Source organism: Lissotriton helveticus, chromosome 2_1, assembly GCF_964261635.1.
Source record: "Lissotriton helveticus chromosome 2_1, aLisHel1.1, whole genome shotgun sequence".
NCBI classification, from domain to species: Eukaryota; Metazoa; Chordata; class Amphibia; order Caudata; family Salamandridae; genus Lissotriton; species Lissotriton helveticus.
In genome coordinates, this window is record NC_136059.1 from 1,971,034,881 (window position 1) to 1,971,053,510 (window position 18,630).

Below are 18,630 nucleotides of genomic sequence, written 5' to 3' on the forward strand. Positions count from 1 at the left end.
GAGAGTCCAAAATAATTGCAAGATGTTTGTTTCGCTATTCAAATAATACCAGAATATTGATGTGGAATCAAAAGTTCACAAACGTATACAACATAAATCACATAGAGATTCTCTGAAGGGTAACGGTGAGATGTGGCGGTGCACTACTGATGAGTTGTGAACAAATGTAAACAAAAGTGATCGCAACAACGCAAGTACAGGTACGATACAAATAGCTGTCTGTCCTATCAGAGTTTGTAGGGGAGAATGTCCAATGCCGGATTCCATCAGTTGGATAATAAATCCATAATATGGCAGTCCAGAGATGTGATGCGTCCATATTTTGACCCTTAAAAGGTTAATTCTTTAAGGTCTTTATCAGGATGGTGAATCTTTCAAGCACATGCGACAGAGACCTTCTACCTAGGTATTTTATCTTTTAAGTAGTTCTTTGAAGTCTTTTCCAGGCAGATTCTATTTGCCTTTGCACATCTTTTAAGTGGATTCAAGTTGACTTTGAACATCTTCCAAGTGATAAAGGTGCATCTAGACCGTCCTGCTAAAAGCCTAATTGAAATAACCTTTATGGGGCCGAAAATGGACGAATTACTAACTACAGCCTGAGCATCTGCAGCTATTTTTTGTCATGCTAACTTTTCCACCACACATGATTGTTGGTGTAAGATGGTTACTGACTAAGCGAATCAATATTATCCAATGATTAAAGCAAAACTTAGAAACATGATAAGTATCCAACCTGCCAATAAAGCTCTCTGTTCATAAATCTGTCTTTTTTTCCTGAGTTCTTATTTGTCTGCTTGTCTGTCAATTTATCAGTCTTTCTAACCATCTAGATCTGCATGTTTTTCCATCTTTGTATCATAGAACCGAAAAACAAATGTTCAATTATCTGGCTAACGATCTCTTAAATTCTAACCATCCATTTCTTAATAGATGTCTTTGTAACCTGTCTGTATGCTTATGTATGTAATGATAAGCCGAGGAATCTGCTTTTAATCTGACGCATAAGTACGACAACCAAATTAACAACTTCACAAAAAGGCATGCTTTCATGTTTAAGGAAAACAAAATCATCCGATGTCAATTTCGTCATATAAATATGATATTAACTTGATTGTGTGAGTTGTACTTACAATTTGTCCACTATTGAACAAGTTAACTCATTATAGAACAGCATATTCAGCTTTGTAACCAGGTGTGGTTGCTTTGCCGTATTTATGTAGCTGAGGCATGCAGTCCTGGTTTGCTTGTGATTGGTATTTGCTTGCTCTCTATTTAAGGGTGGAGATCTATTTGATGCCATCACCTCCTCAACGAAGTACACTGAGCGTGACGGCAGTGCAATGGTGTACAACCTGGCCAGCGCGCTGAAGTATCTCCACAACCTCAACATAGTGCACAGAGACATAAAGCCGGAAAATCTATTGGTAAGTGCCTGTTTTCCATGTTCAACTGAATTTTCAGAGGTCTGTTTAGATATCGTGAGGCTACTCCTTTTCTGTTGTTTCACTTCAGTTTGCATAGTGTCATGAAATTCAAAGCATACAAACGTAGATGTTGAAGCAATGGTCATTTATGAAACTCAGCAATTTATCCCAAAGGAAATGCTATTCTTCTTGCCCCGAGCCAACTAAATTACCTTGAATTCGACTCTCCTAACTTATTTAGTTTTCGGGTTAAGCTTAATCAGAGTTACAGAGCACTCTAGTTGTATGTGGTTTCCTCCAGTCCAAGAAGCTGAAACTGAGATTTTGTGCAATATGCATTCTTCATTTGTGCTGGGTTTAATTGTTAAAAATCTTGTGGGCAAAGCCATTAGGGTACACAGATTGTGCCCAAAGTGAAATCCAGATGTGGGCACAAACTCATGATTGTGGCTGAATCGGGATTTGCGCCACACTTCAAATGCAGGCGTTGTATGTTTAGTATTTAAAAATAATATTTGTTGGGCAGGGCTGCGATATACTAACCCCAAGGCATCCATCAAAGTTAATGGGGTGCTATCCCGAGAGTTTCAGGGACAGGTAGAAAAGCTCCCTGTCACCAATGGTGTTTGCACTAGCAATTGAGGGACTGGCGAAATGGATGAGAGTAGACACACTGATACGGGGGATGGAGATGGGACCATGTGTGGTAGGAGCACGTGTCACTGTATGTGGACGACACCCTACTCTACCTGGCAGAGTTAGAACTCTCCTTGACTAGGGTGGGCAAGATATTTAAAATATTTGGGGAAAACTCTCGAATGAGTTTTAATCGGGACAAATCTTTCCTGTTCCCAATGGGCAACCTGAAACTCCCACCGTCCCTACACATGTCCTTGAAGGGCACATAAAACCACTTCAGATATTGGGACTGTGGATATGCACAGATGAGAGGACACACTATACAGATAATCTAGTGGCCCTTTGTTCCAGACTAGAGGCTGACATAAAACATTGGAAAGCTCTGATGCTCTCACTGATGGGCGGAGCAGCACTCTTTAAAATGATTGCTCTACCCAGATTCATGTACATTTGACCATCAAGCCCATGTAGACTACCACGGACGTTCTTTAAAATGTTAAATAGACTACTGCAATCCCTATTATGGCAGGACAGCCCACCACGCATAGGGCAGTCCATGCTACAACTCAACTTATAAGGGAAGCCTAGCAATCCTCAACGCCCAAAAATACTATGAGGCGGCCCAGATGAGCATAGTAAACGAGTGAGCCTACACTCGACTGGATGATCCGGCCTTTCGACTGGGCAGACTGGTGCTTGGGGAGCAAGGCTACGTCTGCACACTCCCTATATGGTGGCAGAGTAGGCATTAGATGCACCTCTGGCAACAGATTCACCGCTGGCAACAGTTACTGTAATCACAATCTGCTGTAAACTACTGAGACACTGGTTGGGAAAAGAGGCTGACATCAAAGCCCCCCGTGGCTGGGGCTAAACTAGGAACAGTCAACACCCTTCCGGGGTTTAAGAAGTGGGATCTGATAGGCCTCTCAGTCCAATTAGGATGTCTGGGTATCATGCCTTTTGAACATTAGAAAAGAATGACATATCGCCCATGATTGTTCTGCTCCACTCTGTTTTTTTTTCTTTTTTTGTTCAAACCATACACTATAAGATTACAGTTGTGTGCGTAATTGCATTTTTTTGGGTGATACTTCAGTTTTGTGAATTCCACTTTTAGAGCAAAATATGATTTGCCTGTGTCATGCACGACTTTTAAGCGAGTGTATACAATACATAACAAGTATTCTAACATACAGACAGGAAAATGGTTTAGTAGAAAAAAATCTCTATACAAGACATTTTATGTTTGAACCAATAATTATGTGAATCGGTGTAATGTGAAATTTTGCAAACTGTGAAATTCTGAAATGTACTGAATTTTGCCACCGTAACTACAATTTTTCTCAGCATTAATTATGATTGTTTCAATCTGGTAGTTTGCACAAAGTATCGTGGCAAGTAGGATATACCCTCTGGTTTTTGAGTTGCAGCAGGAAGAGAAGTCTCTAGTGTATTTCTTTATTTGATCGAGTATAGGACATGCACCATAGGTGGGCTAATACTAATGCTGGATTTACTTTATTTTCCGAAAGGTCCATTCTAATATGTCTTTTATATTCCAGGTCTGTGAATATCCTGACGGAACCAAGTCCTTGAAACTAGGAGACTTTGGTTTGGCCATTGTGGTTGAGGGGCCTTTGTACACAGTGTGTGGCACACCGACCTACGTTGCTCCTGAAATCATAGCAGAGACTGGGTAAGAGGGCAGAATGAAGACCTATCCTAATAATCTATCTATGCTGTTATCTTGGTTCTTCTTAACACTTCAAGCTTCCACATAGCACATTTCTCTATACTAAGGACACCCAAAAAAGCATGTTGGTTGTGACTCTGCCCTAGGGGCGCACAAGGAACTGGGAGTGTTCAGCATCACTCCCCATCATGCTCAGATGGGACAGTCTGGAAAACATGCAGTGGCTGAAGGAAGTCTGGCCTCTGGTTTTATCATCTTGGGCCCCATATTTGGAAGAGATGAGTGTGCTTCGATGGTCCTGGAAGCTAGAGAGCGCTGGACATGATGGTGGCTGCATGGATCACACACTGCCATCAGAAGAGCTTTCAGTGATATGAGGGTGAGTGAGGAGGTACCAGCTGGGTGAGCAGTGTAAGGCTGCCTGTGGCATTGATGGAATGGCTGGGGATCCTCAAAACCAGGGGCAGTAAGGACTGGCAGGTGAAAGATATCCAGTAAGTCGAAAACAAGCAAACTGTGAAGTGAAGATGTGGAGCATCGAAGAGTCATTATGATGAAGAGAGGTACAAGAGGAATGAAGAAATAGAGGAAGAAGGAGAATAACAGGTAGGAGAAATGGAGAGGCTGAAGGGAGGGTAGTAGGAAGAGAGAGGGGTGGACAGTTTGATAATAGCTGGGGGACAGAGAAGACAAAGAAGGAAGATAGATGTAGGGAGAAGCAGTAAAATTGATGGGGAGGAGACCATGCATGGTCCGAAGTTAGGTGTGAGTAGTTCATCCAGTCCTGGCATTACCTAGAAAATGCACCAGTACAAAAAACAGAATATTGTTTCAAATACAAAACTACAAGTCCCTTGCATTGACGATGGGCAAATTTAAATCTTTTAAGAAAGATGGTTCGAAGGGAGAGGCAAGGAGACAGAGAGCTGTAATCTGAAGGTTGATTTTTTTGTATATCCGGTCCCGTTTTTTTTCTTTGCATTATTAAATTTGTTGCTTGACGTTTACAGCCATAACTACGAAACTTCTAGTACAAGAGTGCAAAGAAAAAAAGCAGTAACTCATGAGCAATGTACAACTAGCTTGGTACCACTTTAAATCTCTGAGGAAAGAAATAGGCAGTGGCCATGATGAGAGTGACGGACGAAAATGACTGTGATAGAGTAAGGAAAAAGAGGGAAGGGGAGTCGGAGGAAGTGTAGTGGATTGAGAAAAAAGGTGAGCTAGATATTCTTTTTTTAATTCCTTATCACAAGAACCCGTTCTCTATTTCCCATATCTGTGTTCACCTCCGTTCTAAACCAGGCCCTAGTGGTTTCCTTGGGTAACCCTAGAAACAGCCTCCCATTACCAACATCCACCAACCACCCCACCCCCAGCCTCCAACAATTTAGAATCTGAAAGGATGGCAAGAGGTTGTGTGTGTGTGGGTGGGTGTGTGTGTGTATCTGCCACATTCCTTACAACAAGAGTCAACGCCATATCCTTTCAAGCCTTAGTTAGGTTAGTGAGCAAGCCTGCTGGGCAGGCAAAACGCGTCTAACAGTAACCGGCTGACATTAAATTAATTCTTGCAAGGACATGGCGTCGACACTCTTGTTGTAAGGAGTGTGGCAGATTAATCAGACCGTGTGTATATATATATATATATGTATGTATGTATGTATGTATGTATGTATATATATATATATATATATATATATATATATATATATATATATATATATATATATACGTTCACAACGCGTAGCAACCCCTATGCCGATGCACTCTTCTTCGATAGCACAAAGATCACTTCAATCACCTTTTACGCTTTCCATATGTCTTTATTATTCCAATTGCTGCATTGTGAAATCCGGGCAACAGAATAAATCCCAACGCGTTTCACACAAGGTTGCCCCTATTGAAACACCACACCCGGGGAGTATCCTCCATCATGCCGGCAACAGTGAAACTGACCCCAACCTTAATCAAATTCAAGCGGCAAACATGTTTCGGAATATATATACTTTTCGCCTCCTCCGAAGAGTCGGGACTCTTGTCGTCTCGGTGCACTACAGGGTCAGAGGTTACCCTGTGTCAAAATTCACTTTTCACCAAGCGCGAAGCTGCGCGAGTGCACTCCTTCCAGCACAAATCACACCACCATAGATTCCAGTTGGAATTGTCTTTTATTCAAAGCATAAGGGCCAGGACAAAAAACCCTACGCATTTACAGTGATAAACGCCTTGCTCATGGGTAAATTTCATTCAAAAAGTGCATATATACAAACAGTGTAAAACCATGTGACATGAAGTGCATTGAAACAAAAAGTGGACTATTATTCAACAGTCTGCATCGGCCATCTTATAATGGTTAAGCAACACATTCCTGTAGAGTCTAATGCATCACTTGCCTAGTGAATAGCTGCCATAACGCTGTACATAAGTAAAGTCTCAACATAACATATTTTTATGTTTACAAATTATTCTTTGCTCTAAATTGAGAACTCAGCGAACTTCACTAATGGGTGCATTGCGCTACCGTTGGAACAAAACCTGCTTAATTAGCGCTCTATTCCTTAACCAAACTCACGAAGACTGCAACAAACCTATCTTTTGCATCTCCTCTAGGCAGCATATTTATACCAATAGATATACCAAAGCCTGTGGGAAAATCTAAATTCCATCAGTCTCAAACTCCCATGTGGCTGAATACAAACTCGCTATTTGTCTTGCAGGCTGTGTCTGCCTTCTCTCTGATATAATTCATGACACCCCACCTCTAGTGTGACCTACATTGCATAATACAGGGCATCCTCCCATAGAATAATACATGATAATCCCAAGTGGGTACTTAATCTTCTAAAAAAGAAAAGATCAGTGTCCTTTAGACATTCAAAAACATACTCTTGCCCTAGTGGGCCTCTACTGTACTTTCTCATTTAGGACTACAGAAGTGGGCCACAATCCAGATTCAGGCATCACCTATACAAAGAAAATCAAAAAATGAAAGGACTATAATTAAGTAATCAGGGGTCAAACAGAGGTCAAAAGCAAACTGAGAATATATAAGGTTAAAACTGTTGCAGAGTCATACAACAGGAGAAATTATAGAACATTGCATCTTATAACTCTACTAATTATGCAACCAAGCTCAGAAGCAGGAGCAGAAAGACGAAGGTCAAGATTTCAAAAGATATATCGGAAACACATCACCCCATCTGTACGTACAACTGCCAAGTAACTCCCAGATAACACCAGACACACAACATACAGGACAACCATGGAGGGGAATCTATTCTCCCAAATGCCAGGAGAGTTCTTCTTCAGAATTTAACCCCCCTGGGATATTAGTATCTAGGTCCATAATATATCTAGACTCTAGTTGACGCAATTTGCGAACCCTGTCCCCTCTCCTGCTCGTAAAGTTAACTCTGTCAATGACAAAGAATCGCAATAAATTGCGATTACTTTTGTGACACTCTTCAAAGTGTCTTGCTACAGGGGATAATTTGTCTTTATTTTGTTGAATAGCCCTCATGTGCTCAAGAATACGTTTCTTTGCTTGAAACATAGTACTGCCTATGTATTTCTTGGCACATGGGCAAACCAGCACATAGATACAGTGGTCGGACAGGCATGAGAGATGTTTCTCTATATTCCGCCACTGTTCCCTACCAGCCACCACTGGTAAAGCTGATGGTGTGATTCCAGTAACGTGCCAAACTGTACATTGGGATTTCTTTGAAGATATCAGTAGACTTCAACAGTAATGAATGCATACCAAGCATTTATTTCATGAGTGACCTGTTCCTTTCGCTTTCCTTTCAGCTACGGATTAAAAGTGGACATTTGGGCAGCGGGCGTGATTACCTACATCCTTCTCTGTGGTTTTCCGCCATTCCGCAGGTGAGTTTTGCCTACAATAAATTTTATAATGAAAATGTGAGTCATACTTTGTTGCAACATTGGGTGTTCCACACCCCTCGCCCCCTGTGGCCACTTGTTTTATAGATACCCCGGCCACTAACGCCTAGGTCAGAGAAGTGGATCTCTGTGGATGAGGGTGGACAGTGGATTTTGTGAGCATTGAGGGTTCCTGCCCAATGAGAGCCAAGTACACCTGGGCATCTTGTCCTATGTCTTGTCCACCACGTCCTCTGCAGAGTGCTGCCTGTTTTTGTCCCTTGCATACTGTAAAGCAAGTCACACTTACCTGTGTCCCCATAGGTGGATGACGTTTCATAAATTCTCTAATATTGTAGTTTTCTTCACTATTCTTTGCTTAGCAAATATTTTTGGTCTGACCGCTTTTTTGTATCCCTTCTATGCCAGTCGTGAACACCTCATGAAACAATGTTTCCAAATGTATGATTTGTTAGCATTCGGAGAGTTGCAACGTTTTTTAAGATTCTTCTCCGTTTATTCCCTCTGTTGGGTATTTACTGCCTCACCCATGGTTCAGTCGTCCATTCAGTTTTGCTATGCTTATGTCATTCATATCTTGTTTTGCAAGGGAAATTTAAAAAATGAAACTGTCTTTGTGTAATTTAATCTGGTGCTTATGCAAAGCTATTTAGTGTCCTTGGGCCAAGTTCATGCTACATAAAACTGCAACAAAAAAAAATGACATCCGTGTAAGTGCCAGACACATGTCGCACAAAAAGTAATTGCTTTCACATGATTCTCTGGCCTGCATTGATTAATATTAAACAAAACATATGTGGAAAATCACCAAATGGCCACCTCGCCCTTGATTACTAACGTGCTGGAGAATTACTCCAGCCCATTTACATGTGCTGTTTGTATTTTTCTTTCGAACTGAAAAGCAGTGCAAATCAAGGTCATCGCCTCAGTACCGTGGTCAGGGAAGGATAATTCCACTCTTAAGTGATAATGTGGAATCCTCTGTACTAAGATGTCACATCCCATGCTGAGTAGTTTAAGAGGATGTATTCAAGTTGGAGGAAGTAGGTTACAATACAAGCCTCATGTGTAGCAGCACGCCAGGAGCAATGTTTTTATAAGCCAGTGGTGGCTCCTCCACTAAGGCGGAGGAGCGTCACCCTGCTTTGCAGCAGTGAAGGAAAGGAACAATAAAATCATAATAACTTGGTGTTATCATTGCATTTGTTCCGGCTGCTGTAGCATAGGGGTGGGGCAGGGCTGCTTTGTTCGCAGGGGAGGAGTGGTGGGCACACTGAAATGTGCTTGATGCTTTGGCCGCCCGTCTCGGTCCTACCAATCAGTCATGCTCACTTAGTATGTTCTCTACCCAGGCTGCATTACCACTTGGGTGGAGAACATGCCTAGGCCCCCATTACCCATATGAGCACTGAATTACGGCACTCTGGCCAATCACAACACTGCATTGCAGTGTTGTGATTGGCTCAGGGGAGCCTGACTGCTTCCTGGTCAGCCGACGGAGGAGAGATGACGTGGCAAAGAGGGGCGAGAAATAAGTGTATTTTTCTTTTTTTACACACCCTTACCCCCTTGCCACCCCAGATCCGTGCCGGCCGCCACTCTTATAAGCTTAGCTGTTACCATACTGAGCTCTCCAACGTATGCATTCCACAGCGACATCATTCATTCAACATGAGGGTGGCATCATGCCCAGATAGTCAGTGTGACATTTTGAGTATTTAACTGTCTCGTCTGTGAGATATGTGGACACACTGGCTTTTATTCAGCATCAAACCCAGTGCCACCTTCTTAAGTCTGAACTATGCCCAATTGTATCAGTTAGCACAGATCAACTAACAGTCACCCTAGAATCCTGAGATGAATGGTGGGGTGTGATACTAACATTAGAGTTAGCAAGCAAATCTCCCCAGATGAAACCAGCTTGCTCTGATAATAATTAAAATTTCAAATATTACTTAAGGACATAGATAATAAAAACATTGCACTTTCCCCCATACAATGCCAGAGATTAAAACAACTATAAAGGAAAGAATATTTGTTCTTATTTGGTTGAATTGCTATAAAGCAACGACCCATGGTAGCAGGCTTTCCACCTCCTTGTTCATGTAGAAATTATGAAAAGATGCTGGGGCTGAATGGGTCACATCCTCCGCAAACCCGCATTAAACGCCACCAGGCAAGCCCTCACCTGGAACCCTCAAGGAGAAAAGGAAAAGAGGAAGGCCAAGAAAAACCTGGTGTGTAGGCTGACTGCCGGCAGATAGGTTACAGCTGGAGTCGTACTGAAAACAAAATTCCAGGACCGAGATGGCTGGAGAGTCCTGGTTGATGAACTATATATTCCCCAAGAGGAGTAGTGGGCATATGTAAATGCTATAAAAGGTCATAAAATACAGTGTTTTACAGTCTTTTCAAATCGGCATAAAATTAATTTGTGTGCGAGACAGTCGTAAATTGTGCCAGTTGTCGAAGTACCTGTGAACAGAGGATTTTTTGGCCTGCTATGTGCAAAATTTGCTAAAGTGGCAGTGCTCTCTCATAACGTCTCTTGTAAGCGGTACTGCCCTGTAACCAGCTGCGGGCTATGCTTTATTTTCAGCCACAAGTGGGATGGAGAAGTGTCTAATGATCATACTTCATCTTTGGATTCACAGTATTAGTTTTTTGGCATTCTACTCTGCCCATGAGGGCACTTGATCTAGCTTCAACTATTGTTATGAATTTTACCATCAGTGTATTTAAATGGGTGTAATCTTGATTAAGTGCTGCAATAAGGGCTCCTCTACAAATTAGTAATGTGGCTTGATAAAAAACCCAATGCAGAGTCTTTCTTCGTTCAGGTAGTTAAGCTGGGCAGGTGCAGAGGACGTGGCCCATGGACTCCTTTCCCGCACCACAAAGTCCTACTGCTTCTGCTGTTTGAGCCAGGAGGGCACAGAGTCCAATGTTGGTTGGAAGCCTAGCCGAGGTCGTATGGACCTAAGTTATGCGTGATGTGAGTACCCGTGATCAAAGTAGGGCTGGGGTTTTAGGGACCTATAGGTTTTGCTGATTTGCCAGGCTTGGGCCCTTTTCGACAGTGTCACTTTGTCATCTTGCAGAGAAAGTTATTTGGTCATGCTGTTGAGTTGTTTTTTGATTTCGCTGGATGATAATTAAATGTTCCATAAGTAAGTGGTATGTATTGACTGTAAAGCATCTTCTAGTGATCATCTAAATATAGAACTCTGGTTCTGCTTATTTATTTGTAGCCAGGTACGTGCGGCTAATGAATTCTTTCTGGCCTGTTGGAATCTGAAGCACATCTTAAAAGAACATTTCGTTGCCCGAGTTTGATTTGTCAGCACGAGCTCCAAGCGCAGTTGTGCCTGAGAAGTGTAGCTTGGGAGCTTGCGTACAGACTGCTAAGCCTTGCCCATCAATAGATCTAGCAGCTTGGCCACCTTGCCCGCTAAGATTTCACAGCTATAAGTCCTATGTGGTAGGAATTTCACTGCCATAGCATTCTGAAGGGCCCTAGAATGAGGCCACACAGCGAAGATGAGAGGGTATGGATGCTTGATGTCAGGGATGCAACTTTAGATTTCATTGCCTCCATATGTGGGACAAAGGTCCTCCTGGAGTCGAATACCACCCCAAGATATTTATATTGTGGATCACAAGTTAGCCGGAGTCAGTTGATGTTCCATGAGCCAGGTATACTTAGTTTGTTACTAAACTTCACAACTTTGGTTTTCTTGGCATTGATTTAGAGTTTGTTCTGTTGCGTAAAGCTGGAGATCTGCTTCTACTACTGCTACTACTTTTATTGCTGCTGGTATTACTACTAATGCCTTATCCAACACACAAACAAATCCACTGCTACTTTGTCTGCTTACTTTGTCTAATGGCTTCATGTGATTAGGATATTTATTAACCAGTCCTTGTCTGTCATTTGACAAGTCAATGCATTCTGGTGCATGTGGGTCAGATTCCAATTCAGCCCAGCCCCGCTCATTAGACAAATACACGTGAAAAGAATGATTGGTCAAAGGAAAGACTAGGAATTGAAAATTTGTTTCACTGTGACATGGTGTCATCTGGTGGATCCTACCTTTTATTGCACTGGTGATGAGGCATAAATATGGCAGAGAAAAAATCCATTACTTATACTCTCGTTTCCCCACCATCAACAGTGGGCCATCCTTAAGGCCTTAAGGTTGGGCCACCTCCTACCTTTTTCCTAAAGTGAAGCATGTCTGTCAGACTCAGCAAAGGTCAGCCTGACTGACACACTTCATGTTCAGGTCAGGCAGCCAGGCATTGTAAATGCTCTACATATGCAGGCACCTGGCTACCTAAGGTAAACGTTGCTGGGTTGAAGATGGTACAGCCCTGTGGGTGTGACCTCCTCAGTCTGGCAATGTACTTGGGGGTTCTTACCCTAACCACAATGGGGGAGCGTCACTGATAGCATCTGTTAGACCTGGCACCATTGGCGTGGGTCTCCTTTCCATTTTTCGCTTTTGTCTCCTCTGTGTTTGCTGGTGTTAGATGCTCTGGGCGCTGTGCCACTGCCATTCAGTGCCACAGCGCAAATGCTCCCTATTGTAAATTGACTGCACTATATTCTATAATCCTAATTGACCCAAGGAGCCTGATAGGAAAGCCGAATTTAGTATGCCTGAGCTCAGAATATTAAAGTGCATCTGGTAGTGAAGATTATTTCTATATTCTGTGGTTGAAAATACCACTTTTAGAAAGTGATTATTTTCTTGCCTAAGCCTTCCCGTGTGCTCTGCTGTTGTGTATTGGCTGTCTGGTTTTGGAGGGACAGGGCAGGCTGAGCCCGACCTAGATTGAATAGAGAGATCCGCAGTTGGAGTACGGGGAGGGGTGACCCTTTGATCTGAGCAGGGCTGTGCCTGGCAAGGTGAATGATGGCTCCACCTCCTTCTGTGTGTCTGATGGCAGACCCCCTCTTCCTGAAAGGCAGGATGCAGCCTTGTAAACAAAGTGCTCCAGGACGACATTAAACTGGTTCTGGCTGGGTTCAGTGATTTGTGACTTTTTGAGAACATAGAATTTTGGGGTATAAAGATCTGTGCTAAAACCCCTACAGAGTGTGTTATTTCTGGATGTCAAGATAAACCTCTGTCCGTGTAACTAGAGGGAAAGGACTTTGAAACTTTCATCCATCTTGCTGAAGCAACTACCCAAGGGCCTGATTTGAGCTTGCCTCCTGCTGAAGTCGCAGGGACATTAGACTTCACCCATCACCCGTCCGGATTCCTATTTGTGGGGAATTCTACTCGCAGGTGAGGCCTCTGTTGAGAATTCCAGAGCCTCTGGTTCTACTGCAGGGAACGTGGGCTGAAAGTCATTGTATCACTAGTGCAGGCCACAGCAGCTGAGGAGCTGTGCCACTGAGTGCCCGCATTTGCCGTCCTACGAGAATCATCACCAACGCTATTGTGGGCCACTGAGGAGCTGTGCCGCCGAGTGCCCGCACTAGTCACCACAAATCGAGGATCTTGTTATCACCTGCGTGTGCCGCTGGGTGCCAGCCTTAAGCTCCGTCCCAGGATTATTGTGAGTGCACGCTGCGGACTGCTACAGCCGGGAGCTGTGGTCGCTGCGAGTCCGTCTGTTATCACTGCGGCTTCCTAGTGAGGCTGCGTGCCGTGCGTGGAGTTAGAAGTTACACTGACTCTATCTCACTTTGTGACGAGGAAGGAAGTGCTGCCTCCTCTCATTGACTATAGGTCAGCCAATGAGAGGAGGCGGCCTCAGTCTCAATCCTCAGGAACGACAGAGGTTTCCATCCCGCCACCTGAGATCACCACTGCACCCCCGGTAAGTGTTATATGTTTTTAATGCTTTGTGAGTGAATATGCATGAATGTATTTGTAGGTATGTGCTGTGAATGGGTGAGTGCATGCTTGTGAATGGTGGGTGAATGTTTTTAAAAAATATATTTTTATTGAGAGTTCATAGTCATAAATGTTACAAACATATGATAATATTGTGTATAAATACATATTCAAAAAAGCTATCGAGGATAAAATGATTGGCATGATTCAAAAGTGCTAAAGTGTAAAAAAATTAAATACTCATTTCAAAAGTATCCAACAGTGCAATCCCAATATTCCTATGATACAGAAAAAGGATCATATTATTTAAAGAATGGTGGGTGAATGTGTGCACATGTGTGAATGCATGAGCAGAAGTGGCATGTGTGAACCGCCCACTCCCCCTCTGCTCGAATTTCCGGCGGTCATTGCCCACCATGACCACCAGCTGTGTGCGCTCTCTGCATTACAGTGGCACGGTGTTTAGGAACCATCAGCTTGAGTTGATGGGTACTTACAGTTTTGATGCTGATCTGCTATGCCCATAACTCCTCTGAAAACGTGCGTTGGTTGTAAAAGCACCAGCTCAGTGACAACTAGAAGAAAAGGTTTGTGTGTGGGATGTGATAGCGAGTGGGTGGGGAGCTCGTGATATGTAGCAAGCGATCCAACAAGGGGGAGGCTGGGTGCAGTTTCATCATTTCTGCACCCTTTGAATGAATCTTTAGTACTTGGTTTGGAAAAAAAAGCCCATTCAGGCACAGAGCCGAACCCCTGCACAAGTTTTTCATCAGGAGGGACTAGAGTGGACGGCTGCCACTTTACAATTGGAGGGGTGGGTCATTCCATACTGGGGTGCTCGTATTACGTGATTTCGCGACTTGCAGGTGGATCCGGCTGAGTTTTGTTTAGCGGAGTCTCACAAGGTGTGTGTATCGGTCTCATTCACTTTTCTCAGCCCTCCCACTTGGTACCAGAGGTGTAGCCAGTGGCTGACGTGTTACCTACCCTCTGGCACGGAATATCTCGTGCAGTGTTCCTTCTACCTTAGCCGGATCGTCACACTGTAAGTCGAGACCTCACTGAGAAAAGGGCAGATTTTTAATTAAGTTGCTTAATACCCAATTTTCTCCTTTCTCTTTGAAAACAGTTACATGCCTCCTTATTCTCTTTTATGTTAAAACATGTAAGTGATGAATTTGTTGATGCGCTGTATTTTGTTGGATTTTCCTATTTTACTGTTGGATTGTAAGGAGCGTATATTTTTAATATAATGATGTAATACTCGAGCAGTTTTGTTCGAGAAACTTCCAAGTTTACAGTTTTAGAACTAAATTTATCTTTGTAAAAACACGCTAGTGTAACCAACTACCAAAAACTAGCCGGAATATTGCAATAAAAGCAAATAGTTACATGTGCAGCATGTCCGCTGTAGGCAAAACCTTTTATTGTTTGTTTTTTTTGGGTGGGGGGGTTCTAAGAAATTAAGCATTAATTTTGAACCAATTAAAGCACAGAAGCACGTCAAACAATGAATTCCTGTTTGCTATCTTTCTCCCTAACGTCGACAGTTGAAATGGTTACTACCAAAGCAGTAGCTCTTTAAATATTACCGTGTGCATATAGCGCCCTCTCGTGGCTAGCTTGTACAACTACAGGCTAGAGATCTTACTATACTTTCAGTCTATTTGATAACTTGGTCGTTAGAAAGATGCTTCTACTGGCCTTATTTCCTGTTTGCCCAGTTTCACGCTGTGACTAGCCACTACCCCTAGCACAATTATATCAGCGTGTGTTAGAGCGATAAATGCACTGTTTTTTCCGTCATACCCTGGGAGCTCTGACTATCCCCCTTTCTTTTGCTCTTAAGAGCTTAGGTCGGCGCGCACATGCCTTTAGCTCAGCTAGCCTCTGTATTAAGTCACACTACCCTACGTTTCAGTGCACTTTTCGCCTGTTTGTTGGCTGTGTAACATTCAGGGTGATTCGTGGAGGGCCTTTGATCCCAGCCAAGTTGTGTGTTTAGTTGGTTTCATGTTATGAATTTAACAATGGAAGCTAGCAGGGACGTATTTTCTTGCCTATTAACCTATGAAAGAAAGCAATGGCAGAGTTGTTACCAGGATGTCCGGACAGACACCGGGCGAAGAGTTACGTCACTGCAAAGTGTACATTCTGGTATAAAACCCCATAAACGGGTTTCTGTTCAATTCATGTAAGAAGTCCATCTTGGATCGACTTATGTCACATCTTGGATTGTCACATGATTATCTGTGATAATGCCAACTCATTCGGTGTTGTCCTTGACTACAGGCTTAACCTTTAGACTAGAATTAATGTCATGGGTGTAGAGAGCCACGCGGACTCTCTACAACAATGTTGCGATGCACCCACGCATCCATACACGCCTCGTGGCGGGCTCGTCCCGAGGGTATAAATAAATGGGCTGAAGACCGCTTGTGGTCTTCCGGCTGAGAGTTAATTACTGTCTCTCGAGTGTTTCATTATCGCGCAGCTGAGGCCTACCTGACCTAGGCCCGCCGCGCTACATTGGCGACCAGGCCGGTCGCACCATGCGTGTGCCCGCCTACCTGAAGTGCTTCGGTCGGGGAGCGCGCGGTATCCACCCGCGTTGCCCTGCTCCCGTGGTGCCGTGAGAAGTCCGGAGTGGAAACCGCTGAGCCCACCAGCATTGCTCCTCGCAGCCCAGTATCTGCTGCCGCGGTGTGCCTGCTGCCAGCCGAGGCTGCTGTCGGGCCTCCAGCTCGAGCCCGGGCACGTGCCTCCCTGGTCATCGGGAGCGCGGTCAGCCGGCGGAGCTCGCTGGTGCGGCACCCATCGAGGGGGGTAAGTGCCTGATACCCCGCGTCCGCACGCTGCTCTTCACTCGCAGTGGAATCCGCGCCTGCTGCCCTGCTGTGCCGGCATCGTCTGAGGTCCAAGCCCCTGCGCGCCTGCCTCCAAGCAGCGAGGCCCCAAATCTGGGCTGACCCTTCCGCTGCCTGCACCCGCAGCTACGCGTGCTACTTGGGAACTCCCGCACCTCACTGGATCCCCTGGGGAAGCCCCGTGTGACGCTGCGCCGAGGGGAGTGCCCTTAAGGAGTACCTCAGAAGCTTTAAAACAAGCATTGGTAACTGCAAGTCCATATTAACAAGTGCAAGTGGTCAAGGTGCGCAGGACTCAAGAAAGGAAGGAGTAGTCTGGCTGGTGCAGCAAGTGTCACCTTGAGTGTCCCCACACTGGGGAAACTGAGCCTACTCACGCTCCAGCACCCACAGAAAAGTGAGCAAGAGGGTGTATCACGCCCCCACCTGCAGGCACAAGGAGCCACTGCGTAGTCAGGGTACAAAGGACACGTACTGGGACATATCCCTGAGCCGCACCTCAGCACGCAAGCCGCGCTCTTGCGCCTACACACACACGCTCGTGCCCAGCCACAATGGCAACACCACGCCAGCGGCAGGGACTGCCGCCCAGCAAGATGGAGGGTGCAACCCAGCGGTCACCGTCAATCCTCCGCCACCAGTGCACACGCACACGGCAGTCGCACCACTGCCCCCCTTTAGTGAGGCCGCGGACCCCGCAAAGGCTGCACCAAGGTGGAAGGCCCGGGCCAGACGGCTCAACCACTACTTCAAGGGGACCTGAAAAACCGATGGGACTGTCGAGCGGTCATTTCTTTATCTACTATGGCGGTGCAGAGATCTATGATATTTTCGAGACGCTTCCCAAAACCGGAACCGATGATGACTACAAGGCGGCGGTCGCCGCGCTCAACAGACACTTCGACCCACAGCTCAATGATGACTTTGAGACGTTAAAGCTCAAGCGGGCATAGCAAACCGAGACTCAGCCGTAGATATGTTCTATGCGCGACTGCGCCGGCTGGCCAGCACGTGTGCCTTCACGGACCAGAGGGATGAAATCCGGGACCAGATCATCCTAGGATGCCACTCAAAACTCATGCGGAAGCTAATCCTCCGGCAATCGGGGATCTCGCTGAACGAGATCCTGATCCTTGCCCAATCCCACGAACTATCGGACGCCAGGGCAGAGGAGATGGAAGCCGCCCTGCACACACCAGTCGCCGCATCGCCGACGCCCAGGCATCCTCCAATCAAGGAGGGAAAGGTGGATGCCATCCAGAGACGGCCCCTGATACCTCGCCAGGTGCCCAGACCGCCACCAGAGGGATTATGTGCATACTGTGGGAAGGATCACCCCACGACGGCCGTCTGTGGGGCGAAAGGAAAAACATGCTCTTGATGCAGGAGGTTAAACCACTATGCCAGCGTGTGCCGCGGTGGGCGGTTCCGATCGACAGTGTCAAGGTCTAGAGGTGTGTCCCAGCGCGTTCGCCAAATCTCCCTTGATGACCCCCCACCGGTGCCAGATGACCAACCCCAGGAGCGACACCCCATGTATGAGGATGAGGACAACGAGGAAGTGTTCGTGGTGTCGTACGTCAGCCGGACGGGGACTCGTCGAAGGCCACCTCCCATGTGCTCCGTCTCCATCAAAGGCACTGACATACAGGCCTCCGTCAATGTGATGGACTCCGACCAATATGATCGCCTATCACCGCGACCTCCTCTCGCACCATCCACTGCAAGGATCTACGCGTATGGGGGAACGGAGCTGCTCCCTCTCTCGGGGCTTCATTCAGACCACGGTCGCACATGGGAGCTACTCCACCGAAGCGAAGTTCCACATCACGGAGGGTAAGAAGGGGACTTTGCTCAGCTGCCACACAGCCGAAGACCTCGGGCTTGTCTTCTTCACCAATCAAGTTCATGAGTCCCATACGGAGGCAATGTTAAAGGAGTTTCCGGTGCTCTTCGCAGGACTGGTGAAACTCAAAGGCAAGAGGTTCAAGCTCAACTTTGACCCTTCCGTGCGACCAGTGGCCCTTTGGCGAGTGCCCTTTAACTTACACCCGCAAGTGGAGGAGGAGCTAAGGAAGCTCGAAGAGTTAGGGGTAATCAAAGAGGTTTCTGGACCTACCCAATGGGTATCCCCGCTGGTCGTGGCACCCAAGCAACCAGGAGCCATTCGACTCTGTGTCGATATGAGACTGCCGAATACAGCCGTGAAGAGGGAACGCCACATCACCCCCACAATGGAC

At 45.4% G+C, this 18,630-nt stretch overlaps 1 protein-coding gene across 5 annotated transcripts in view; it reads left to right on the forward strand.

Annotated features, from left to right (window-relative positions):
* Nucleotides 1-18,630, forward strand: part of DCLK2 (doublecortin like kinase 2) — a 486,660-nt gene that overhangs the window by 424,316 nt on the left and 43,714 nt on the right. For all 5 annotated transcript variants that reach the window (XR_013607189.1, XM_078676909.1, XM_078676911.1 and 2 more), the window contains 3 exons: nt 1,281-1,427; nt 3,632-3,765; nt 7,576-7,653. Coding sequence is in view for 4 of the 5 variants with exons in the window: in XM_078676909.1 (XP_078533035.1) it covers nt 1,281-1,427; nt 3,632-3,765; nt 7,576-7,653 (359 nt within the window). In the remaining variant the exon portion in view is untranslated. The remainder of the gene's footprint in view (nt 1-1,280; nt 1,428-3,631; nt 3,766-7,575; nt 7,654-18,630) is intronic.